Source organism: Microtus pennsylvanicus, chromosome 11 (genome assembly GCF_037038515.1).
Source record: "Microtus pennsylvanicus isolate mMicPen1 chromosome 11, mMicPen1.hap1, whole genome shotgun sequence".
NCBI classification, from domain to species: Eukaryota; Metazoa; Chordata; class Mammalia; order Rodentia; family Cricetidae; genus Microtus; species Microtus pennsylvanicus.
This window is the reverse complement of record NC_134589.1, coordinates 43,424,400-43,450,238: the sequence shown is the minus strand read 5'-3', so window position 1 is coordinate 43,450,238 and position 25,839 is coordinate 43,424,400. Positions and strand designations below refer to the sequence as shown.

General features: G+C 42.8%; 1 protein-coding gene across 2 annotated transcripts in view; it reads left to right on the top strand.

Moving 5' to 3' along the window:
• The window catches only part of Phf12 (PHD finger protein 12), a 47,233-nt gene that overhangs the window by 5,403 nt on the left and 15,991 nt on the right, over positions 1-25,839 (top strand). For both annotated transcript variants that reach the window (XR_012912329.1, XM_075991518.1), the window contains exons 3-5: positions 19,040-19,112; positions 21,606-21,999; positions 25,158-25,278. Coding sequence is in view for 1 of the 2 variants with exons in the window: in XM_075991518.1 (XP_075847633.1) it covers positions 19,040-19,112; positions 21,606-21,999; positions 25,158-25,278 (588 nt within the window). In the remaining variant the exon portion in view is untranslated. The remainder of the gene's footprint in view (positions 1-19,039; positions 19,113-21,605; positions 22,000-25,157; positions 25,279-25,839) is intronic.

Sequence of the window (25,839 nt, the reverse complement as noted above, 5' to 3'; positions counted from 1 at the left end):
AGCACCAAACGGCAGGTTTTTCTGAGATAAATTACCTGAGTGAAGGAAAGGACTGCTCACAACTTGTGTTTGGGCCACCTTTTCTCTCGAATTAATGGACTGTGGAAAGTCAGTCCAATTAGGTCTTTTCTGGGTTTTCTGTGGCAAACCTCTGTGTTAGAAAATGAATTGTCCTGTGCGTGGTATTAATAAACTCAGCGTGCTAGTAGGGTTACTGTGCCTGCCCCAGAGAACTAGAAAGTTCTCAGTTGTCCCCTGATGATTCTGGCTTTGTCATCACAGTCGTGCATAAGTTGAGCCTTCTGAAGTCTGATCCCTAAAAATCTGTTAAAGAGAGGATACCTAGGCTGGAGAGATGTCTCAGCGGATAAAAGCACTAGCTGCTCTTCCAGAGGACCCGAGTTCCAGTCAGGCATCCACAGGATGTCTCACCACCATCCATTTATAACTCTAGTTTCAGGGGATCTGATGCCCTCTTCTGGCCTTTGTGGGTACCAAGCACACAAGTAGACATACATGTAGATAAAATACCCATACACATAAAATAATTTTTTATTTTATTTATTTATTTATTTATTTGGTTTTTCAAGACAGGGTTTCTCTGTGTAGCCCTGGGCCCTGGCTATCCTGGAACTCACTCTAGTTAGGCTGACCTCAAACTCAGAGATCCACCTGCCTCTGCCTCTCCAGCACTGGGATTAAAGGTGTGTGCTACTACCACCCAGTTTAATTTTATTCGTGAAGAAAAAAAAGCAGGCTGACTGGTAGATGCTGATGATGCATCTTTCTGTTGGAGTTGGGAAGGACTGTTGTCACTGATAGAGTGAGTACCACAGCAGCAGTAATGAGGCTACTGGAAAGTGGGTATTTTTCTCATGAAACGGTTCATGGAATTCTGCTCGAGACAGACAGGGACCAAAATGGTCTGATTGAGAAGTGTATCCACTTCAGTAGATCTCAGCGTGGTCCCTTCCCGTCAGACAGATTTCTGTAGCATTTGCCTCTGTGTGTTATATTTGGAATCGTTGGCTGGCTTTCCTCTCTCTGGTGTTGGCAGCAAGACTCAAAATGAGGTTTTCGAAGAATAAGAGTGAAAAGGTCTCTGTGCACAGGCAAAACTAAGCTCACTTGGAGTTTTGCATGTTTAATTTCCAGTGAGTCATAACAAAGGTTTCACACATACAATAGCATCTAGAAGTGTTCTGCCTTGAAAAAAATCTTTCCCTCTAAACTTTTAAGAATTTTCTGATTATGATGTGTTTGGTTCATAGTCAACCAGTGAATCAAAATATGTAGGGTTTATTTATTTATTTTAATCTTGTGAACTTGTTTTCGACATTAAAGTACTTGGAAATCTGGTCCCGAGAAACTGCAAGGGACAGTGTCGTCAATTCCTTTCCCTCACTCTATCCCATGAGCTGATATCATCCCACAATGCCAGCGGAGACTGTACTGTTTCCTGACTGCTCAGGCCAGAATAATCACACAGAAACTGTTTATTACAACACTGCTTGGCAGGTGGCTCAGGCTATTTCTAGCCAGCTCTTACATCTTCAGTTAACCCATTTCTATTAATCTGTGTATCTCCTTGAGGCTCTGGCTTATCAGTAAGGTTCTGGCGTCTTTCTCCTTTGGCTCCCTTCTCCCTGACTCCACCTTCTTTCTCCCTGCATTCAGTTTAGTTTTCCCACCTACCTATATTCTGCTCTACCATAGGCCAAAGCAGCTTCTTTATTAACCAGTAGTAATACAGCATATTCATAGCATACCGAGGGTAATCTCACATCACAATACACAAGTACCTAAGTTGGTTTTATGTTTATTTTATTTACTTATTTGTCTTTATGTGATGAATTGGGATTTAGCTGTGTTTATAAGAGTCCACTTGAAAACGGAAAGTCCAACTTGAGCTCAGGTTCATAATGTATGCTTTCTGACTATGTGGGGCTTGGCTGTTAATCTTAGGAGATGAGTGGTTAGTACAAAGATAAAGATTATTTAAAAAGCCGGGCGATGGTGGCGCACGCCTTTAATCCCAGCACTTGGGAGGCAGAGGCAGCCAGATCTCTGTGAGTTCGAGACCAGCCTGGTCTACAGAGCTAGTTCCAGGACAGGCTCCAAAGCCACAGAGAAACCCTGCCTCAAAAAAACCAAAAAAAAAAAAAAAAAAAGATTATTTAAAAATACTAGAATAGGGACTGGAGAGATGGTTCAGTGGTAAAGAGCACTGACTGCTCTTCCAAATGATCCAGGTTTGGTTCCCAGCACCTACATGGCAGCTCACAACGGTCCCAATTCCAGGGGACCTGACACCCATGGCAAAACACCAGTGCACATTAAAAAGAAAATTAGAATAGGGCAGGGGAGGGGGAGATTGCTCAGCAGAGCAGTTAAAACATTTGCTGTGCTAGCAAGAGGACTGAAGTTTTGACTACCAAGCTCACATAAATGCCAGGTGTGTGTGTGGCAGGCTACCTGAAAGTCCAGCCTAGGAAAGCCAGACATGAGATCTCTTGCAAGCTGGCTAGCAAGACTAGTCATGTTGGTGAGCTCTGGATTTGATGGTAGACCCTGCCTTAAAGAATAAGGTAGAAGAGAAATGAAGGAAGATTCCCAACATCAGCCTCCGGTTTCCACATGCACACTCATCTGCACACACACACAATTAGAATAAGGCAGAGGCAGGAAAATCATTCCAAGTTTAAGGTTAGCCTAATCTTACACAGTGAGTTCTAGGCCAGCCAGGGATGCATAGTGTGACCCTGTCCCAAAGGGAGTTAGGGGTGGGGTAAAGATTAAGAACACTGGCACTTCTGGAGGATATGGATTCAATTCACAGCACCCTCTTAGCAGCTCACAACAGTATGTAACTCCAGGGACTATAGTACCCTTTTTTGGCTTTTGGCATCAAGTGTGCACATGGTACCCAAGCACATTAATTTTTTTAAATTAAAAACAAATAAGGTATAATTAAAAATAATAAAAAATAATTTATTAAAAATAATTTTGGTATATTTGTGACCCAAATGGTTTGAGTTTAAAAGGGAAATAGCAGATATATTAAAAGGAAAAAAGTTTTCTGTGAAATGACAAATTTGTTGTTTCTGGTGCAGCGATCCACCTTAGGGCCTTTCATGTGCTAGTCAAGCGCTTCATCACCTGACTATATCCCCAGCCCAGGTGGTTGGCTTGGTTTCGTTTTGGAGATTAGGCTACACTATATAGCTGATGCTGGCTAAGAACTCAAGTTTCTCCTGTACTGAGATTATATTAGATTGTGGACACCTGGCTCGATGGCAGTTTTTGTACAGTTTACTTAGTGGCACTGGTGTAAATTGTTTTGTAAATTTGGGACCTATTCTGAAATGACCATACTCAATGAAAGGTGAGCTGCAGTTATAACCTCAACAATCTTCTATGTCAGTCTCCTGCTGTTCCCAAAGGGTTTCACAGTAATTTACACATGCGTACCACCAACATGCAGGATAGCTTCTGGCCTTTGTAACTAACTTGTATACTTTTTTTCAGTCATAAATATTTGAAAAATGTGTTTAGATCTATCTTATCTTTAAATCTGGAGATGAGGATCATATTATATATTATGAATTCTCAGTCATATTATAAATTCTCAGTCAGGTGTGCCTCCAAGAGTGTTGGGTTTCGTTTTTAAGACTTTTCAAGGGCCCAGTGGTGCACGACTTTAATCCCAGCCCTAGGGAGGTAGAGGCAGACAGATCTCTGAGTTTGAGGGCTACATAGAGAAACCCTGTCTTGAAACCCTTCAAAAAAACAAAACAAAACAGAAGACTTTTCAAGGACCGAGGAATTGTCTAGTTAGAACTGAAAGGAGATTCAGGTGGTCAGTGCTGCTGGTCTTGGTACCTAGAATTCTGTGTAGCTCTAGGATGCTAGAAGTGGTGAAATAGCCAGCTTAAAGCCAGCCTGGGCTACAGAGGTAGATGGGCCACTGCTGTGTGTTGGATGAGCCTCGCTTCTTCATTTATTTATTTATTTATTTACTTATTTTTTCAGTGTGTGGCTCTGGCTGTCTTGTCTTGGAACTCCCTTTGTAGACCAGACTGGCCTCAAACTCACAAAGATCTGCCTACCTCTGCCTTCTGAGTGCCGGGGTTAAAGATGTGTGCCACCATCCTTTTTCTTTTCTTTTGTCTTTTTTTTTGGTTTTTCAAGACAGGATCTCTCTGAAGCTTTGGAGTCTATCCTAGAACTAGTTCTTGTAGGCCAGGCCGGCCTCCAACTCACAGAGATCTGCCTGCCTCTGCCTCCCGAGTGCTGGGATTAAAGGCGTGTGCCGCCACCACCTGGTCGCCACCATCCATTTTTAATTAAATTTTTTTTCAAAAACATTTTTGGCATTACTGGGGATCAAACCCAAGACCTTATATACTCCTGAGCTACATCCTAGTTGTTTATTGTTATTATTTATTGAATTATAAGAGATCCAGATATAAGTCCCTTGTCATATGTATGATTTGTAGATATTCTATCATCTTGTTGGGTATCTTTTTACTTCCCTTAACTCATCTTTTCTTGGGTGTGTGTGTGTATTTGAACAGGGAGGCAGGCTACTACTTATAGCTATCAAGAAGGCAGAGTATTATATATAGCTGAACAAGGAAGCAGGTTCAACTAATCTCAGCAACAGTCTTCAGAATGTAAATATCTAGTGTGGGCTGCACACACTATCAACGTTTGCACTTGGACCAGAGGCAAGTTTTACTATCCCTCTGAGTTTTGCCCTGGGAAGACTTTGTCATTCCCGTGCCTGAGGCATTGGAGTCCTTAATATGACTGTGCACACATTCACTCAGAATTTCACTCCCACATTTGAGTTCTATCCCTGTAGTCCACATGTGAGGGTAAAGAACCAATTTTAACTTTTGGTTTTTTTGAGACAGGGTTTCTCTGTATAGCCCTGGCCATCCTGGAACTCACTCTGTAGATTAGGCTGGCCTTGAACTCAGAAATTAGCCTGCTGGGATTAAAGACATACCACCACCACGCTCAGCACAGAGAATGAATTTGTACAGGTTGCCTTCTGACCTCCACGTACATGCTCACACAATTATATATACATACAGCAAATAAGAGTGTGTCTGTGTTTTATTATTACATCTCAGTGAAGAGAACCTTACTCTGTGATTTGATTTAACACTGTTTCAACATTTCAGGGTGGCTCCTAACCAATAAAAAATCTAAGGCTAGGAGTTACCTTTGGAGAAATATTTGGAGATATGGTTCAATTGGTAGACTGTTTGCCTAGCTAACATCCAAGAAGTTCCCGGCACTACGTGCACTACATAAAACAGTATGGTTGTACGTACCTATGATCCCGGTGCTCAAGCAGGAAGATCAGGAGTTGAAGCTAACCTTAGATACTCGAAACTCTTTAAAAAGGAAAAAAAAAAGTAATCCATCTCTGAATTTGTCTTTAATCTCCGGTGCGCACACACTTCCTTGGGTGTGTGGTTAAGTGGACCACTCAGTGCAACATTCTCCTTAGGCTTCTAACAGTAATTAGTACAAGAATCTTTTTTTTTTAATATTTATTTATTTATTATGTATACAATATTCTGTCTGTGTGCAGGCCGGAAGAGGGCACCAGACCTCATTACAGATGGCTGTGAGCCACCATGTGGTTGCCGGGAATTGAACTCAGGACCTTTGGAAGAGCAGGCAATGCTCTTAACCACTGAGCCATCTCTCCAGCCCCTAGTACAAGCATCTTAAAACCAGTATCGGGTTTTTACTTTAATTAGGGCCAGGGGAAGTGTGCTTTCATCTCCTGTATGGAAGTCAGGATACAGCTTGCGGGAGTCACGTAGGGATCAAACACAAGTCATCAGGCTCAATGGCCTTTTGCCTACTTAGCTACCTCTCCAACCCCAGTAGTCTTGCTTTAAGATGCCAGAATTCCAGATCAACAGAATGGAAGACAGATTAAAATCAATTATCTCTACTATCTCATTCCTCAACTTTTCTCCCCCACCCCACCCTCCATACCGCTGGATTCCTCCTCTGACGTAAGGGCCCCAGGAAGTACAGCATGATGATCAGCATTGGCATTCACACAGGTGACACTTAATAAGACACCTCTACATAATGCTTGCCTCTCAAGAAACACAGGACAGGAGTACAGCTGTCCCCTCGCCAGTTTCCTGAAAGAGGAGGACATTGTATTCAGTACAGCCCTAGATGGGATTTCAGAAAGTCACTTTGGTGTTCCTGATTTGTCACCATGCCCGGGACACTGCACAGGTCACTTGTTGACTACTTTTCCCGTGACTTGCAGGCAGTTAAGAAGAGTGAGATGGTGACTGTTTCTCCTGCCTGCTATTTCCGGCTATCAGAATCATCAGTCTCAGCAAACGAAAACAAAGATGAGGTTTTAGCACATCTCTATGGTAGGAAAAATTGAGAATAAGATGTTTATTGATTTTAAATCTCTGGTAAGAAGGAACCAAATTCACTACTACATAGAACAGTTGTTAAATTCACAATAAGCAAATTCCAAGTACGTCTTGCAAACTGTTGAGATTTCCCAGGTAATGACAAACTTTATCAGCTCCTTCAGCGTTCTCCTTCCATTTGCTGTTGTACTGAATGAACAGTGCGTCTTTCCCATATGGTTTCATGTGAGAGGCATGCAAAATAACACTGGCTGGGGAGCAGAAATGCTACATGGGCTATTCTGTGAGGGTGGCACCTCATGGCTGCTCCTTTCCTCCAATAACATTTGCTTCCCTATATGTCACTCACTTTACTATTTAATTTTTTCCTTTCTTTTTCTGAAAAAATTATATGGATATGGGATATCTTCCAAAAGTGTTTGCTAGTTTTGACAGACCAAAACACCAGTGCAGTACCAGCAAGTTGGGGAGTGCCAGAACCTAACACTAGTCTCCCTGGTCTGCTCTGTGAGACTCCTTCTGAAACCAGCATGCATGAACAAGAGGTGTCTCTATGGACTGGAATATTTTATCTTTCTTTATTTGTTTGTTTATATCACAGCCCAGAAACCTCACTTCAGATTCCAGGCCAGGCAAGGGAACCTCTCAAAGTTACCAATGAGCTTGAGTTCCAGGTAGAATCCAGATTGTAGCAACACCAGCACACCTGAATTAGAGGTTTTCACTCAGTTCTGACCGATACAAAGATGTCGGATATTATTTTTCTCCTGTGTTTGTGCAGAGCAAAGAAGCTAATAAAATACTGAGAACTTGGGATGAGTTGGCCCTGCATTAGAAGTTAAGTAACAGGGATCTACCATGGACTTTTTTTTTTGCGGGGGGGTTGGGGGGGCGCTTGCTACAGCTCTGTGTAGCCTTTGCTGTCCTGGAACTCACTCTATAGACCAGGCTGGCCACAAACTCAGAGATTCACCTGCCTCTACTTCCTGAGTGCTGGGATTAAAGGGCTACCACTACCTAACCCACTGTGGGCTTCTATCATAAGCCATCAGCTAGAGTTCTGCTGTTTCCCTTTTGGGAAGATAAGGATTAGCGTAAAACTTTGTGGTGAACTTTTTCAGTAGAAAATAATCAGTACTGGTTTATGAAAATGTTACTCCATTAACCTCACTGAATGTTATCTGGAATAGGTTGGTTGCATATTCTCTCCTTTAATTTTGCTTGCCATCTTTTTTGAAAGAGCATCCTCTTAAATGATTTTTGGGAGAATTCTGTCACTGACTTAAGCTGTTTAACATTTGCTTTATTCTGTCATTTGTGATTACTTAATCCTTCCTCTGTGGTCCTCCTGGTTGCCTAGCATAGCCATTTGTTACGTAGCGAATAGACAGACCTGGCTAATCTGTTAATATCAGACCTCTCTGCAGGCTGTGGTTTTGGTGTTGAAATAGGCTGTATATTAGCAAAGTATATGCAGTAAGGTAAATAACTCAAATTTAGGGCTTGCATGCTTGTTGAATTACTTAAATTTGTATATGCACAGATATCCCAAAAGTGGGCCAAAGGGAAAAAATTATGGTTCTCTATCTCTGAGAGGTGTGTTCAGCTTCTAAATAGGTCACTAGAGGTGTAACTGGAAGGGTTTGGAAGCCCGAGTCAGCATTTAGCAGTGGCATCAAACCACAAGAGCACAGCCTGACAGCATGTCGAGATTACTTAAGTCCTAAAGGATGGGGAGCTTTGAGGTTTATGAGGAGAATTGGGGGGTGGGGAGCAAGCCTGATGCTATAGGGCCCAAATAAGAGTCTCCCTCCTCTGTCAGAGGGTGGCAAATGAGGCAGGGGTCTCTCTCTCTTTTTTTTTAATATTTATTTATCATGTATACAATGTTCTCTGTGTGTATGCCTGCAGGCCAGAAGAGGGCAGCAGACCTCATTACAGATGTGGTTGCTGGGAATTGAACTCAGGATCTTTGGAAAAGAGCAGGCAATGCTCTTAACCGCTGAGCCATCTCTCCGGCCCCAAAGAGTCTCTTTTATATTAAGTACAAACTTGCTGCCTAAATTAAGTTCAATTTTATACTGCGGTGTGTGTGCATGCACACATGTCAAGGCAGGAGGATTGGGGCCTTGGGGCCAGCCTGGGCTATATGTTTCATGAGACCTTGTCTTTAAAAAAAAAAAAAAGAACCAGAAAAAGATATTGTTAGTATTTTTAGCTTTGTAGGCCTTAATGGAATTTTCTATCCAGTATTGATAGCTGGCCCAGATTGCTGAGTTGTTTCTGTAATATGAGATTGGTCTGGCTGTTATCTTTTCCTTGGTCGTCCTCTAAAATTTGGTGACAGAAGCTAAATGTGGTTGCTCACTTCTGAAATTCAAGCACTTAGGAAGCTGAGGTGAGAGGAGCATCACAAGTTCAAGGCCAACCTTTCTCACACAAAACAACAAAAAATTTGATATCAGAATAGTACTTTTCATACTTCTGAGACTCTTACAAAGTATATAGTTGTTCTTCCTGACATTTAAATATTCTTCAGGAGTATTAAAAATTACTGTTGCTAGATAGGGTGGTGCATGCCTTTAATACCAGCACTTGGGAAGCAGAGGCAGGCAGATCTCTGTGAGTTCTAGGCCAGCCTGGTCTACAGAGTGAGTTCCAGGAGAGCCAGGGCTACACAGAGAAACCCTGTCTTTAAAAAAAGAAGAAGAAAAATTACTGTTGAGGTCAGAATGTTGACCCTTTCCCAAAGATAGGTAGGCTGTAGTGTCAACCAGGAGGTGAAAGAGTAAAGCCAACCCATCTATTACAAAGACATAAAAATTCCGAGAACAGCCAGATGATAGATGTTGTAGCAGAGGCAAACACGGGCTGAACTCTGGTGTTTTCCCTGCCTCCTCTTCCTGTGCTGTTGCGATGCTTTCTCCAGCTGCCCTTTGCTAGGAGGATGCCACAGCCAGGTCTACATAGAAGGCAAGAAAACTTGGGGCGCAGTCAGCTAGTTTGGAAGGATGTGTGCCTGAGGAGGTAATGCAATAGCTAAGTTTCTCAGTGGGCATTTGTGGTTGCCCGGCACCTCGTTGGTCTCCTTGTTAAGACTATCACTCAGGCTTTGCATGAAAGCCCATAGTGTGCACTTTTATGATTTGAGTGACTGGTTAGGCTAGTAAAGAATCACTCAGGCCCTTTTCTCTCAGTGTCCTCCCATGTGGCCTTTTTCTTCACCTTCAAGAGGTCGTACTTGAATAGGCAGTGTCACACAGCTGTCCAGAGGAAGCTTGCTGGTTTTTCTTAAGTTAATGAAACTTAAATTTCATTCTGTTGAAGTATGTAGTGTTATATTTGGATATGTTGATAAATTTTTTTAATATCTTTAAATGAGTACACTCCATTAATCCCAGCACTTGGGAGGCAGAGGCAGGCGGATCTCTGTGAGTTCGAGACCAGCCTGGTCTACAAGAGCTAGTTCCAGGACAGGCTCCAAAACCACAGAGAAACCCTGTCTCGAAAAAACCAAAAAAAAAAAAAAAAGAATTTCTTGTCTTACACAGGCAGGGTCTCATGTAAGCCAGCAGGGCCTAGAACTCATAATATGGCCAAGGGTAGTTTTGAAATTCTCTTCCTGGCTCTACCTCCCAAGAGTTAGGATAACAGGCATGCATTGCTGAGTCTGGTCTGTGCAGTGCTGGTGATTGAACCTACAGCCTTGTGCCTGCTGGGCAAGTACTTTACCAACTAAACTATATCTCTAACCTGAAGAATTTTCTTTTAGCTGGCTCAGGAGGCAGAGGCAGGTGGATCTCTTTAAGTTCGAGGCCAACCTGGTCTGCATAGTAAGTTCCAGGATAGCCAGGATTACACAGAGAAACCCTGTGTGTGATGGTGGGGAGGGGGATAGCTAGGTATAGTGGCATATACTTTTAATCCCAACACTTTAGGGTGCAGAGGCATAGATATATCCCTGTGAGTTAGAGGCTAGCCTGGGCTACATAGTGAAACCCTGTCTCAAAAAGGAAAGTGAAAATGTTAGTAGTTGTGCACACATGGAGATGAGAGGACAGTAGCTTCTCCTTCCATCAAGGTCCTGAGAAGGGAACTTGGATTGTCACTATTGCATTACAAGTGCTTTTATTCTGAGCCATCTCATAGGCTCAGATGTATATTTTACACATTTTTTTTTAAGTTAAACTTTACCTATCACCTCTTAGCTTTTCCAGAATATACCTGGTTCAGCATATTTTCTGAAAAGGCATGTTTGCTTTCCCTTCTTTTTTTAAGATTAAAAGAAAATGGGTTTATTTTTATTTTGTGTGTATGAGTATTTTGCCTGTGCGTATGTTTGTGCACCACATGTGTGCCTGGTGCCTGTGGAGACCAGAAGAAGGTGTCAGATTCCCTAGAACTGGAATTATAGACAGTTCAAGCCACCATGTAGATGTTGGAAACCAAACCTTGATCTTCTGCATGGGCATTAAATACATTTACCCCCTGAGCCGTCTTTCCAGTTCTAAAAGGCTTATTTTCAGGAGGACCTAGAGGTCGTCTTTAGATCAAGATGGCTGCTGTAAGGTTGAACTATGATTGTGGTTCTGTCAGTAATCACCTTACCCTTACTTTGTGTGTGCACGTGGACACATTGCCAATTTCTTTTTTCTTTTTTTTTTATAAATTTATTTATTTATTAAAGATTTCTGTCTCTTCCCCGCCACCGCCTCCCATTTCCCTCCCCCTCCCCCAATTAAGTCCCTCCCCCCAGCCTGAAAAGCAATCAGGGTTCCCTGTCCTGTGGGAGGTCCAAGGAACCCCCACCTCCATCCAGGTCTAGTAAGTTGAGCATCCAAACTGCCTAGGCTCCCACAAAGCCAGTGCATGCAGTAGGATCAGAAACCCATTGCCATTGTTCTTGAGTTCTCATTAGTCCTCATTGTCCCCTATGTTCAGAGAGTCCGGTTTTATCCCAGGCTTTTCCAGACCCAGGCCAGCTGGCCTTGGTGAGTTCCCAGTAGAACATCCCCATTGTCTCAGTGTGTGGGTGCACCCCTTGCGGTCCTGAGTTCCTTGCTCATGCTCTCTCTCCTTCTGCTCCTGATTTGGACCACATTGCCAATTTCTGACCCAGCCTAGGTCAGCAGCGACAATCTGAGAGCGTAATTCTAAGCCTGCATTGTTTTTTCTGCTGGTCTTTATGATGCTGCTAAATATAATTAGGGGATTTTAATCTAGTAGTAGACCTCAGATGGATCGATGAGACCTGTGAACTATGAAATTAAAAATCAAAACTGCTTAGTGTTATTATTTGCTTGGTAAATACCACATCTCACACCAAAACAAGACAGGGGATGTTCATTCACGGGAGGGGGGTGTCAAATCTTTTCTGAGTCTGCTACTTTATTCCAACTGAAACTGCTGTAAATGGCTTAGAAAGCCATTTAAATCTTGGAGACTGATGGTTTCTGACAGAAGGGACCCTACCAGCTCATGTGACTGACCTCTTTTACAAGCTCAGGAGAGAGGTTCTTGGTCTGTTGTGTACAGATAGTGTTTTTAGTGTTAAGTATTTGTATTAAATTTGTGTCATATTTTCTCAGAGAAAATGGAGTTTGTTTGTTTTTTTAATATTTTCATCCATTTTCCCCTTTTGTCCTAATCTATACCTGCACCTTTGGCTAAGTGAGATTTTTCATTGTTTTCATGCTGCCATTGATTGCAGTTTTCTGTCACTGTTGCTGAGATGAGTGGGTAGTTGCAAACCACACACCAGTAACCTCGCTTTTCTTTCCTTTCTTTATGTCTAGCGTTCAACACCAGTTTTGTTTTGCATTTTTTTAATCTGCCTGTTGTAATACAAAGAAAAGATCTCTGAAGTAGAAAGCAGTCTTTCTGCTCCATGGTCTCTCTCTCTCCTCCCTTTGTTCTTGTGTTCCCCTCCCCCTTCTAGTTGCACACTGGAGAACTTCTTGTGCTGGATGGGTAATTAACACAGTGCTATGAGCAACAGGTCCCGCTGGTGGGGATGGTCTGAAGTAAATGGTAATGTGCAGGTTCACAGGTATTGATAGGCCAGGGAAATGTGTGCAGTTAGACTCAGATCAGTGACACTGGCATAGGACTTGAAATAGATGCTCTTAATTAGAGAGCCAAGAACCATGACAACTACTAACATCTTCCATTTGTGGTGGTGAGCTGCGACCTCATTAGAGAAGGAAAGGCATTTGGAACTAAAACTGTACTGTAAGTTGGGATCATCTGACTGTGGACTCTGAATCATTGACAGAGAAATCTATCTGTGTAGGCATTGCAGTGTCCCAGTGAGGGATGCCTGTAGTTTTTTCTGTATGGCTCCAGACATTGACCAATCTAGACAGTCTCATCAGTAATAGAGTCATTTGGGTCATTTGAATTTGTTCATGGGAATCTAGCTATGTTGGAGTCACACAGCAGAGGTTGACTTTAAAAGAAGTATTGGTTTTGGCCAGATGTTATGGCACATGCCTTTCAATCACAGCACTTAGTAGACAGAGGCAGGTAGATCTGTGTAAGTTCAAAGCTACCCTACCCTACATAGTGAGTTCTAGGTGAGACAGGGCTATAGTGAAACCCTGTCTCAAAAAGGGGGGTAGTATTGAAAAAATGATATCCATAACTAACTTTCCAATTGGTTGATGTATAAATAATAGCAATCTATAGGGCTTCTCTGGCCTAACAGAAAGCCACACTAACATCAAAACGTCTATCTTTAGTTGCATATGCAATCTATGAATACTCAGACCCTTAATATAGGCACACACTTATGGGGGTCAGAGGTCGACCTCTGGTTGTTATTCCCTAGGAGCCATCCATCTTGGTGTTTGAGACAGGGCTACTTATTCATTAGGCTATCTCTCTAGGAAATATACCTGTCTGCTGGAAGAGTCCCAGTGCTGAGGTCACAGGTGTGCACCATCACACCCAGATTGATCTTTCCCTGGGTGCTGGATTAACTTGGCTCCTCAAGCTTGTGCAAGAAGTGCTTTACCAACTGAGCCATCTCTCAAACTCACAATATTATTTTATTTTTTAAAAATTCATTTTTTGTATATGAGTGCTCTATCTGCATGTACAGCTTTATGCCAGAAAAGAGCTTCAGATCCCACTATAAATGTTTGTGAACCACTGTGTGGTTGCTGGGAATTGAACTCAGGACCTCTGGAAGAGCAGCCAGTGCTCTTAACCTCTGAACCATCTCTCCAACCCCCAGTATTATTTTAAAGCCAGAAAATGAAGTAGAAGTCCTTGCTCTATTGGCTAAAGAGTCACTGGTTTTCCAGGACAGGACAACCCAGGTACAGAAGACAATTGTTGGAGGACTTCAGTCTTAGAACGTGGATGTTCTCAGGGGCAATCTAAAAATCAAGATGCTACAATATGTATCTAAGCAACTCATCTAGGAGTCCCTACTCCCCAGAGCCTTTTCATCGTTGCCAAAATGCAGAAATAAATACTTGTAAAACTCTGGCTTCCTCTAGAATCCATATGTGCCTTAACCTCACCATCTTTAAAGGGTCACTGACTGAATTGTCATTGAATAGCTATGAATGATAAAGAGAGTGTGCTGTCCACTGAAATGCCAGATGACTGGTGTGGGTCTGTCTGCAAAAACTGTTTTGTTGAGTAAATATGGTATTGTTACTGGGGACCCTTTTTCCTTTGTCTGTGATCTCTGGGGGAAAAAACACCCTGTCTGAAATTCCAGCACTTAGCACATTGCCTGGCGTAAGTATCCAGTAAATGTTTGAGTGGTCAAATAGACTAGTCTGATCCTCTGCCCGGATCTGTATTTGATGTGTTGTAGTAAACAGTAGGAATCAGTGAGTGTTGACTGACAGTGAGGAAAATACTCAGCATGAAGGTTCAGGTACTCTATATTAGGATGTTCCACTATATCCTCAGAAATAGGAGTACTAAAGGTTCTTTAAAAAAAAAAAAAAAAAACTTGGTCCTTCCAGTCCCAGGAACTTCATTTAGGAACTCGGGTTACTGTGCAGTTATGCCCAAGTCCAAGAATCACACCATGCACAACCAGTTTCAAAAGAGGCACAAGAAACTCCTCTCACAAAGCTATGAATCTGTAAAGAGCTTGGTTTGCCAAGAAGCACAAGAAGGGCCTGAAGATGGGTCAAACAAGCACATGCTAAGACCATCTAGGCCCTGGTGAAGCCTGAGGTTAAGCCCAGGTTGACAGAGGGCGCCACTCTCAAGCTCTGCTGACTTGTTTTCATTGCTCAACCCAAGTTTGTAAAGATTTGTGGCTATATAACGAAGGGCCAACAGGCTCTGCCAACCGAAGACTAAGCCCACACCAAGGCCACCACTGTAGCTAGTTCCAGTTCAGGTCCCACTTCAGCTCAGCTCCAGTTCAGACCACTGTGAATGCTCCATAAAAAGGGTCTGTCTGCCAATGTGAAGGGTATGACCCTCCACACTATCCATAGATGTCTGGCTCCTTTTATGAATAAACTTGAGGTAGCTCTGTTTAAAAAAACAAAAAAACACTTAGTCTTAAGCTAGATGTTTATTCCTGTAATCTTAGCTCTTGGGAAGTAAAGGTGAGAGAATCAAGAAGTTCAGTCATCTTTGCTACATGGAGAACAAAGCCAGCCTGAAATTCATGTAGTGAAACTTCATGAGACTGTGTCTTAAAAAAAAGAAAACGATCGGACTGGAGAGATGACTCAGCGGTTAAGAGCACTGGCCGCTCTTCCAAGGTCCTGAGTTCAATTCTCAGCACCCACATAGTGGCTCACAGACATCTCTAGTGGGATCTGATGCCCTCTCTGTCATAAAGTTGATAGAGTGTTCACATACATAATTCTTAAAAAAAAAAAAAAGGAAACAGTTCCATTTCAAGATTTAAGAGCCAAGACACTGATTTAGGTTCTAATTCTACTACAGGCTGGCTCCATAGTTTCAGATGTGTCAGTTACTCATCTGTACATTACGAATAAAAATTATGGGCCTGGCAGTGGTTGCACATGACTTTAATCCCAGCACTCGGGAGGCAGAGGCAGGCGGATCTCTGTGAGTTTGAGGCCAGCCTGGTCTACAAGATCTAGTTCTAGGATAGGCTCCAAAGTTACAGAGAAACCCTGTCTCGAAAAAAACAAAACAAAATAATAAAAATTATTCCAGTGCTGTAATGAAGATCAAATGAGAGCATCTGAAGCCATATGTGGTAGCTTGCCTTTACCAGATGAATTTGAGTTTGTAGCCATCTAGGGCTACCTAGTAAGACTCTGTCTCGGAGAGAAGGGAGGGAGAGAGAGATCTTCTAAAGCACTTTGTGAACTGTAATAAACCAAACATAGCATGAAGTCATCACTCTGCCATTTCTAGGCCTCGATGATTAGGAGTCATATTGATGTCTAGGCAGCACTGGTTGTTAGAGTGTTCTCGTTGCTGCACAGTGGAAACTGGTAGAATAAGCTCGGCATTATCTGACTTAACTTTCAGTGGTTTCCTTTTATGAAGGATGGCCTCTACCACCGTCTTCATTTGAATGTGCAGAAGTTGGAGTAGGGCAGAACCTTGTTTTTCCCAACAGGCAAGTCATAAAGACCAGAATGCATATTTAGTTTTCAGAGTTGCACACTAAACTAGTGGAAACACCGTTCTTTTTTTTTATTTGTTTATTATTTGAGTATGTGTTGTTCTTAAGCTTAGTAGCTATAAAAGTGGCCTTTTGAAAACCAACAAGGAGCTACTCGTCTAGCATACGGGGACCCTGGATTTGCTATCCAGCGTGGCAGAAATGAGAAAAGTAGAGGGTGAGATGGTTTCCAAGTGTGGCCTTTGATGCCCAGATCTTCTCACTGTTTTGTGACTTAGAAAACATGAATGATTTTTATGTGATTTGACCACCAAAACAAATGCCTACCAAACGGCATGACCCGGTCTCCTGACTTTTGAGGGGTTGGGCTCACTTCTTATATAAGCTTATTCTTTCAGTATATGTCCCTTTTTAGGTGCTGTAAGGAACCAGAGCTCTCAGAGAAAACTTTGTAGAAATAACACTTTATCCAATAGAATTCTGGTTGAAGGACTGGGAGAAGACCTATGTGGTTGTGGCTTTTGGCACTAAAAGAATAGAGACAAGAAGAAGCAGCACAGGCTGTGTAAGCTAGCAGACTGATGGAACTGGAGACAAAGATGAGGTCCTGGCTATAGGGGTCTTAATAGTAGTAAGGAGCTTGAAATTTTTATTTATTTTTGGGTTTTTTTCTTTCTTTTTTTTATAGTTTGAGGCAGGGTTTCTCTGTGTAGCCCTGGCTGTCTAGAACTCACTCTGTAAACCATGCTGGTCTCGAACACACAGAGATCCTCCTGCCTCTACCGTCCTAGTGTTGGGATTAAAGGCGTATGCCACCCAGGTTTATATTCTGATGCAGTAGTTCTCAACCTTCCTAATGCTGCAATCCTTTAATGTGGTGACCCCAAACTCTGAAATTATTTTCATTGCTACTTCATAACTGTAATTTTGCTGCTGTTATGAATCATAATGTAAATATCTAATATGCAGGGTATTTGGTGTGACCTACAAAGGGGTTATGTCCCACAGGTTGAGAATCACTGTTCTGATAGATGAGGAAGGGTACCATTGAAGGCACCTTTTATTTATTGTAATGTGTGTGTGTGTGTGTGTGTGTGTGTGTGTGTGTGTGTGTGTGTGAGAGAGAGAGAGAGAGAGAGAGAGAGAGAGAGAGAGAGAGAGAGAGACCCTAAGAGACAGACTGACCACATACCAAAGAATCGCTTGCAGGACTTTGCTCTCCTTCCAACATGTAGGTTCTGAGGGAGGCTCAAACTCAGGTAGTCAGGCTCAGTAGCAACATGTGCCTTTACTGACTGAGTTGGCCCAGTTTATTGGGGTGGGGTGGAGTTCAGACAGTCTCACTGTGTAGTCCAGGCTACAGTGATCCTCCTGCCCCCAGCCTCCTTAATGCTGGGATTATAGGTGTGAGCCACCATGCCTGGATTTAAAGGGCACCCCACAACTGACTTATACTCTACCAACTGAGTGATGGTCCCAGGCTAGAATTTACATTCTAATGCATTTCTAGATGTTGCTGTTTAACTGGGAATCATACTTTTAGAACAAGATACCTGTTGTATTAGCAATATAAATGTGACTCTTCTGGGAATTTGATAAAATCTCCATGTAACTTTAATGGAAGTAATGATCTAAAGGTCTGTGAGGTCTAACCCTACACAGCTTGGGTTTTGAGCTTTGCTTGTTTGGCTTGGGTTTTGCTTTGTTTTGAAGTAGAGTTTCATGCATGCTAGGCCAGCTTGTAAATCACTATGTAGCTCAAGCTGGCATCAATCTCAATCTTACTGCCTTAGCCTCCCAAATTCTGGGCATATGTCATGCCTGATATAGCTCTGGTTTTTAATTAAGGCTTCATTTATTAAAAATGCAAGGAGGCAGGCTAGAAAGATGGCTCTGAAGTTGAGAAGTTGAGAGAGCATCCTGTTCTTTCAGGGGACCTGAGTTTGGTTTCCAGAATTCATATCAGGTGGCTCAGAACTGCTTGTAACTCCAGCACCCTCTTCTGGCGACTATGTGGTGCACGTACATACACACAGACAAAACACTTCATGCACATGCCCATACACAGAGAAAAAGGAACTCAACTGTTTAACAGGGAGTGAGTAGTCTATGCAGGTGAAGAAGCCATGTCTGGTAACCTACCAAAACGCAGTGGCCCAAAACAGACTAGTAGAGGCTTGAATTGGGGTCAGCTTGGTGGTTTTCTGTTGTACATGTAGTTGGCCAGGACCACAGTTATTTGGAGACTTATCTGCTCTGGTATGTCCAAGATGATTCATAGCAGTAATTGGTATGACCTGTTGGAGTTCAACTAAAGCTGTTGATTGCAGTACCTCAGACCTCCTCCATGTGACTCTCTTAGCAGAGCTCGGAGACAGAACATTCCAGACATAAAAGGTTGGAATCTACAGATTGCTTAAGGCTCAGGCTTGAAAGTTACAACATGTCAACGGTCTTGCATTCTGTTTGTCAAAGCGAGTCACAAGACAAGGACTGCTTGTGGATGCGAGACCAAACAAAGCCATGGAGCCTAGAGCAAGCTGTAGGAATGGCTAGCGGGGGTGGGGGTACAGCTTTACTGGCAGGAGAGTATCACAAAAGAAGTGGCAAATGTTCACTGGGGGCATGGATACCTGAGGAGGCCTGTCAGGTTAGAATGGACTGTGTGACAAGGTTCTGAACCACGGAGAGAAGAGATTGGGTTTAGACTCAGACTTTGAGTAAGGCGTAGTACAGAATTTGGGAATGCTTCTTAAGGCTCTCAACTAGTACTTATATGTCTTTTCCTGTAAACCTAGGGTCGACAGCTGTGGATTTGGCTTCTCTTTTTAAGTTGTACAAGGAGTTTCCCCCTTGAGATGATGATACATTGTTAAATAGGCATTTCGAAGGACATGAGAGCTCTAGCAGGGCTCCAGAACTGGCCACAGCAGTAGTTAGGGACATGCAGCTTGTGCCAGATCTATTTTCAGCTGCATCCAAGGGTTAGTTACTTAGTCTTGCCCTTGTCTTTTCCCCACAGTAACCCTCCACTGAGTGAAGAGATGTTGCCTCCTGGGGAGTGGATGTGTCACCGGTGCACTGTTCGCCGAAAGGTAATAATGCTGCTTTATGAAGGCTCCACTCAGAATGCCAGACCTAGAGCAATGATCCTTCAGAGCTAAGGGGCTTGATCCTAAGGGCATTTCATCCTCTTGTCCCTTCTAACACTGGAATCACTATTCTCTCTCCATGTTGACTGTAAGACTTAAAACTCCAGACGTGGGATGTGAAAGAGGGCAGAAGGGGGTATGTTAATCCAGTGAGCCATGTTAAGTCACTAGTGACAGGCTTAGTCTGATCTTATTGATCTCTTAGGAAATAGCCTGAATATGGTGTCCTTATCTGTGGCTCCAAAAAAGAAGGCTTCTTCTCAGTTCCATGGGGTCTCCAGAGGCTTGATCAGTTTTATTAAAGGAGTAGATTTTGAACCCCTCTGTCCTGGTTGTCTGTTTCTCTTTGTTTCCCTTTTCTCTAGGTCAGTGCTAACTGAATTATGAGCATGGCTAATTGTTTTCTACTTTGAATTTCTTTTAATTTAATTTATTTATTTACTATTTGGTTTTTCAGGACAGGATTTCTTTGTGTAGTTTGGAGCCTGTCCTGGAACTCGCTCTGTAGACCAGGCTGGCCTTGTACTCACAGAAATTTGCCTGCCTCTGCCTTCTGAGTGCTGGGATTATGTGCGCCACCACCTGGCTACTTTGAAATTTTTTATAGAGAGCAAGAACTAAACTTTTCTTTATCTCCCCCCCCCCCAAAAAAGGAAGTACGTGTGTGTCACCAGATTATATTTGATCCCACCTTTACATTACAGGCTATAATTAGGATTTGTCTGTAGGTTACCCTGCTTTCTTCCCACACTAATTGTGTAACCAAAGAATTTATTTTCTTGTGGCATCACTGCTGTTTTCTTGGTCATAACATGATGTCAGTGATGACATCCTCAGTTGCAGAAACAGAAAGAGCTACCTAGCTTCCAAAGCCCTTTCCTGTGCATCTCATAGAGCATGCCCTATCTGTTCAGAAACTTACTATGCAAAGAAGCTAGACATTAAAGGGTTGGGATCAGCCAAGGAAAAGAGGTGAAAACTTGCTAGTGCCCATTGTACGCCAGGTGTTTACTGTTATTACGCTTAAGCTATGCAAGTATCGAAGAGTGCTGGTGGTAGATCATAATTATGGAAAGGAACAGACTGAGGCTATGAAATATAGATTATTTTCCCAAGGACTCAGGAATTGAAAGAGCCAAGATTGGAACCAAATTTTTCTCTCATTCTAAAGGTCTGTTACCTCTTGTTCTCTAGAAACCTTTGCTTGCTAGGAACAGTATGCTCTTTTCCTAGCATAGGGCGTTCCTCCTGAGATGCTGCTCTGACTCACTTTCACATAGACCTCTCTACCTAAGGGTTCCACAGCTGCCTTATCCACCGTCACCACCACTCCCCTTTGACCTCAGTATTCATAGTGAAATGGATTGAAGTAGATTTCTTTTGGGTCTCATGAACTCGTGATGGTCAGTCCTGTTATGATTCCTGGGGAAGGTCACCCATGCCTTTTATAGATGCAGTCCTTTTATCATCACCATATCACTAAGAGGGAACAGATTCAGTGCTTTCACTTTGCAGATGGAGGAATTCCTGAGCTGCCTAGGCAGGACCTAACTAAATGGAGATTAATATGACACTTTGTTGATTTTAGAGCCTTGGGAAGCTGCATTGTCCACTTTCCATTCCTACTGAGTTCACTGTAGTCTTTTTGCATTTCATGCCTTCTAAAAGTATCACTTTCCGAGTTTCTAGCTAAGATGGAAAGCCACGGTTCTTGGGTGCCTGCTTTCTGCACTGGTTCTCTCCGTGTGGCACCTTTCTGTGCCATCCCCCTGAAAAGTGAGCTTTCCCAGCCTGTTTTACCTTTTCAGACTTTCTCTGTTTTGAGCTATTTTCAAAACCTATTGGTAGGTCAGGATGTACTTGTCACAGGCAAGTAAGTGACAGTGACCTTTGTATTACAGTGTTCTTACCGTCATCTCACTAAATTTGTTCTGTGTTTAGTTTGTTAGCGGCTTGCCCTGTGCTTCATATGTATATAGGTGTTAAGTATCATACAGTGAATTAGTTGTTCCAAAATTCCCACACTGTTTTCTGTAATTCACTCCTGCCATGTTTTCTCCATTTTAGTTAGTTCAGTTATAGCTGTATCTAGGGCTAGAGTGATGGCTCAGCAATAGAGTACTGACTGTTCTTCCAGAGGACCTGGAACGTCTACGTGGTAGCTCTCAACTCCAGTTTCTGTGATCTGAGGCCTTCTTCTGGCATTGATGGGCATCAGGCACATGCACGGTACACAGGCATATATGTAGGCAAAATATTAATACACACAATTAAAATATATATCTCAACTTTAATAGGCTGCTGTCCCAGGTCCTGAGGTGGATGATTCTGTGATGTGTAAGGGACTTTGTAATTTTCATAAGTGGTCTAGCAGGACATTGTATACCCATCTCTATTTGTTCTTTTCATGATGGGCCCACCTATTCATTTGCGCAGAAACGAGAGCAGAAAAAGGAGCTGGGCCACGTCAATGGACTGGTGGACAAATCCAGTAAACGGACTACATCCCCCAGCAGTGACACTGACTTGTTGGACAGATCAGCTAGCAAAACTGAACTCAAGGCCATTGCCCATGCCCGGATCCTGGAAAGGAGAGCCAGCCGGCCTGGCACCCCCACATCCAACGCCAGCACAGAGACCCCCACCTCTGAGCATAACGACGTTGATGAGGACATCATTGACGTGGATGAGGAGCCAGTAGCAACAGAGCCGGACTATGTGCAGCCTCAGCTGCGGCGGCCTTTTGAGCTGCTGATTGCTGCCGCCATGGAGCGGAACCCTACCCAATTTCAGTTGCCCAATGAACTGACTTGTACCACTGCACTACCAGGTTAGCGACATCATCATCCTCATCATCTCTCCTTTCTTACCCTGGCTTTCCAGAGGGTTATTATTTAGCCCAAAGAGCAGTGCTGCCTGCAAGGTTACTGCCTATAGCCATTGTCTTTTGTTATTATTCCTCGTTCTGCCTGGAGATAGCATCAAAGGTTTTAGTTGTTATAGTACTTACTCAGTTTTATTTTCTGAGTCTTCTGTCTCCTGTCCTATTGTTGCCCTACAGTTTTTTTTTCCTAACATAAGCCAAGTAGGGTGACACATAGTAATAATCTGATCACTTGGGGGAGGGTAAGGCAAGAGGATCCTGAATTTGAGGCCAGCCTGAACTACATATTGGGACTGTCTCAAAACATATAAAGAAGGCTCAAGAAGATGGCTGAGTGGTTCAGTGCACAGACTGCTTCTGCAGAGACCTGAGGTTTGGTTCCCATTGTGACTCATGACCATCAGTACCTCCAGTTTCAAGGGGTCCAATATCCTCTTCTGGCCTTTACAGGCACCAGGCATGCACATGGTGCACATATATGCAGATGGGCAAACATTCATGTGCATAAAGGAATAAATTTTTAAAAAAACTTAGTTAAAAGAGGGACTAGAGAGATGACTGCAGTTAAAAGTACTTGCTCCTCTTCCAGTGGACTTGAGTTCCTTTCCCTGCGCCCATATCAGGCAGCTCACAGCTGTCTCTAACACCAGCCTCTGGGATCTGACACCTGGCTTCTGTAGGCACGTGCACAAACCCACATGCAGATAGATGATGCACAGAATTAAATTTTTTAAATTCCTTTTTAAGATTTATTTATTATGCATACAGTATTCTGCTGCATGTGTGCCTGCACCCCAAAAGAGGACACCAGATCTTATTATAGATGCTTATGAGGCACCATACGGTTGCTGGGAATTGAACTCGGGACCTCTGGAAGAACAGTCGATGCTCTTAACCTCTGAGCCATCTCTTCGGCCCAAATCTTTTAAATTCCTAAATAAATGAATGAAGAAACAAAGTTTAGGAATATAGTTGGGTGGTAGAGCTACCATGCACAAAGTCTTGGATTTGATCCCCAGCATTTCCTCCTCCCCTGTGCAGACAGCTGCTCTTTGGTTGGTTCTTATTTATCATTCTGGGGAGAGAGGGAGAAAGAGTATGTAAGTATGTATGTCTGCCTGTACTTTCTTCTTAAATAGCATACTGTACAAACTTTTACAGTTTGTTCTTTATTCTTATAATGCAGTCCAGTGGTTTTAGCATTACTGTAGCATTTCATTAGGTTTTTGTTATGGCTCCATAATAGTCCATTATACAAATGTACTATAATTGATTTAAGCAGTTTTCTGTTCATTGCCATTTAAATTGTTCCTAACATTTTTTAATTTATTTATTTTTATGTATATGGCTTTTTGCCTGCAAATATGTCTTGTGCACCATGTGTGTGCCTGGTGCCCACAGAACCTAGAAAAGGGTATCAGATCCCCTGCAACTGGAATTTGAGATAGTTGTGAACCACCATGTTGATGCTGGGAATTGAACTTGGGTCCTTCAAAAGAGCAACCAGTCCCTTTAACCATTGAGCTATCTCCCCAGCTCCTAATATTATTAGAATTGCTAGGTCACAGTTGGCAATGGTAGATTTGATAGCTATTGTCAAATTTCCTCTTTTAACAAAGAAAACCAAGTCATGGCTTCTATTTGATACCATGACACTTCTAGATCTCTTTTCCCCCCCCTAAAAAACAGTCAGATTGGCTAGGCATGGTGTCTTAATTGCCTGTAATTCCAGCATCAATTTGAGGCAGAAGCTATGTAGTGAGTTTTTCACTAGCCTAGGCTACTAAGTGAGACCCTGTCTGAAAAAACAAAAGGGAATATGGGAAGATGGCTCAGGGAATAAAGCACTTGCCATGCAAATGTGAGAACTGGAGTTCATATTTTCAGAACCCATGTCATCAGCCAGGTGGGCAAGACAGCCTTCCTGTAATCAGATTGTGGGAGGCTGAAGTGGAATAAGCTTGCTGTCCAGACAAACTAAAGTGGTGAGCTCCAGAAGAGCTGCCTCAATGTGTAAAGTAGACTGCAGTTAAAGGAAATCGCATGCCTTCAGATACAGACATATACAAAAACAAGAAAATTGGAAGGCTTAAAAAGCACACATGAAGCCTAGCAATGGCGGTTCACTCCTTTAATCCTAGCGTTTGGGAGTCAGAGACAGCTGATCTGTGAGTTTGAGATCAGCCTGGTATACAAAGTGAGCACCAGGACAGCCAGAGCTGTTAACACAAAGAAACCCTGTCTCCAAAAAACCAAAAAAAAGAATACACTTGATCCAAATGTGCCACATTCCTCTTGTCCCAGCATGAAAAGATGGAGGAAGATGGATCTCTGTGAGGTTGAGGCCAGCTAGGGCTTCAGAGACTGTGTATGTGAGAAAGGAGGAGGAATATGCATGCATGGATGGAAATGCCTATCGGGCAACTTGCAAGATAGCTGAGATAGTAAAGGCACTTGCCATGCAAGCCTGGGTTTGAAAAAGTGGAAGTAGGGGAAAGTTATCTTCTGACCTTTACACATGTACATTTCATTTTAAAGGGCACATATATCTATGCTTATTGGCGCATAACTTTAATTCCAGCACTTGGGAGGCAGAGGCAGATGAATATCTGAGTTCTAAGCCAGCTTTGTCTACAGAGCAAGTTCCAAGTCAGCCAGAACTACACAGAGAGAACCTGTGTCAAATTGGGAGGGAGGGTTGCATATGGACCTGCTTTTCTGGTTTCTATAGAAACATGATTAAATTGCTCAGTTATCTTCACAGACTAGTTTTTGTTGACCGTGTAACTTGGACATAGGTTGCTACTATCCCAGGTTTCTGGTTATTTCATATTGGTAAGATCAGTGTGTTTCTGCCTTAAAGCAGGTAACTTCTGCTTCTAGTCGCCATGTGTCTGTTGTGGTCATCCCGTGTCGTCGTCTCCCCCACCCTTCTTTCTTACTCCTGTTTTGTCACTTGAAACTAGCCCTAGGGTCCTCAGAAAAAAATCTATCCCAGTCATGGCACGCTTTTGCTTAGATCTGTTCCTGTCACTTAATGTTTTCATATTCCAACAAGAAATTCGAAGCCAAGGGCAGTTCAGCACCACCAGCTTCTTTTCTAGGTTCTAGCAAACGGAGAAGAAAGGAGGAAACCACGGGGAAGAACGTTAAAAGAACACAGCATGAGTTAGATCATAATGGTCTCGTTCCCTTGCCGGTCAAAGTCTGTTTCACGTGTAACAGGTATTTTTTTTCTATGCCTATATTCAACAAATGCAGTTGTTGTTGGGTTTTTTTTCCCCCTCTTATCCTTTTAAGTCCTGTGTGTTAATGTGGACAGCCATATTCTGATGGTATAAGCACACAGAACTAATTGACTAGCCACTTCCTTGAATATGCCAATAACAAATTACCTGAAGAATCAAGATCCAGGGCCAGGTGTACGATATATGCATGTATCCCAGTACTTAGGAGGTGGAGGCAATTTGGGGAGTTCAAAGCTAGCCCCACTCATAAGGCCCCACTTTCCAGGCAGGCTTATTGGTTGATGGGTATTAGTAAGTAACCCCCACCCTGCTCCCGTGAGCAACAGTGATTAAACCCAGTAGGTCAGAACCAATGTGATTGCTCATTGGATTAATGCTCCCACATCATTATAACTTGAGCTCAACTCCCAGAAGCCACATACTGGAAGGACAAAACTGTGGCACGTTATCTTCTAACCTCTTCAGGGGAGCTGTGACATGCACGAACACACACACACACACAATAAGTATTTTTTTAAAAAATTAAACTTGCCAGGTG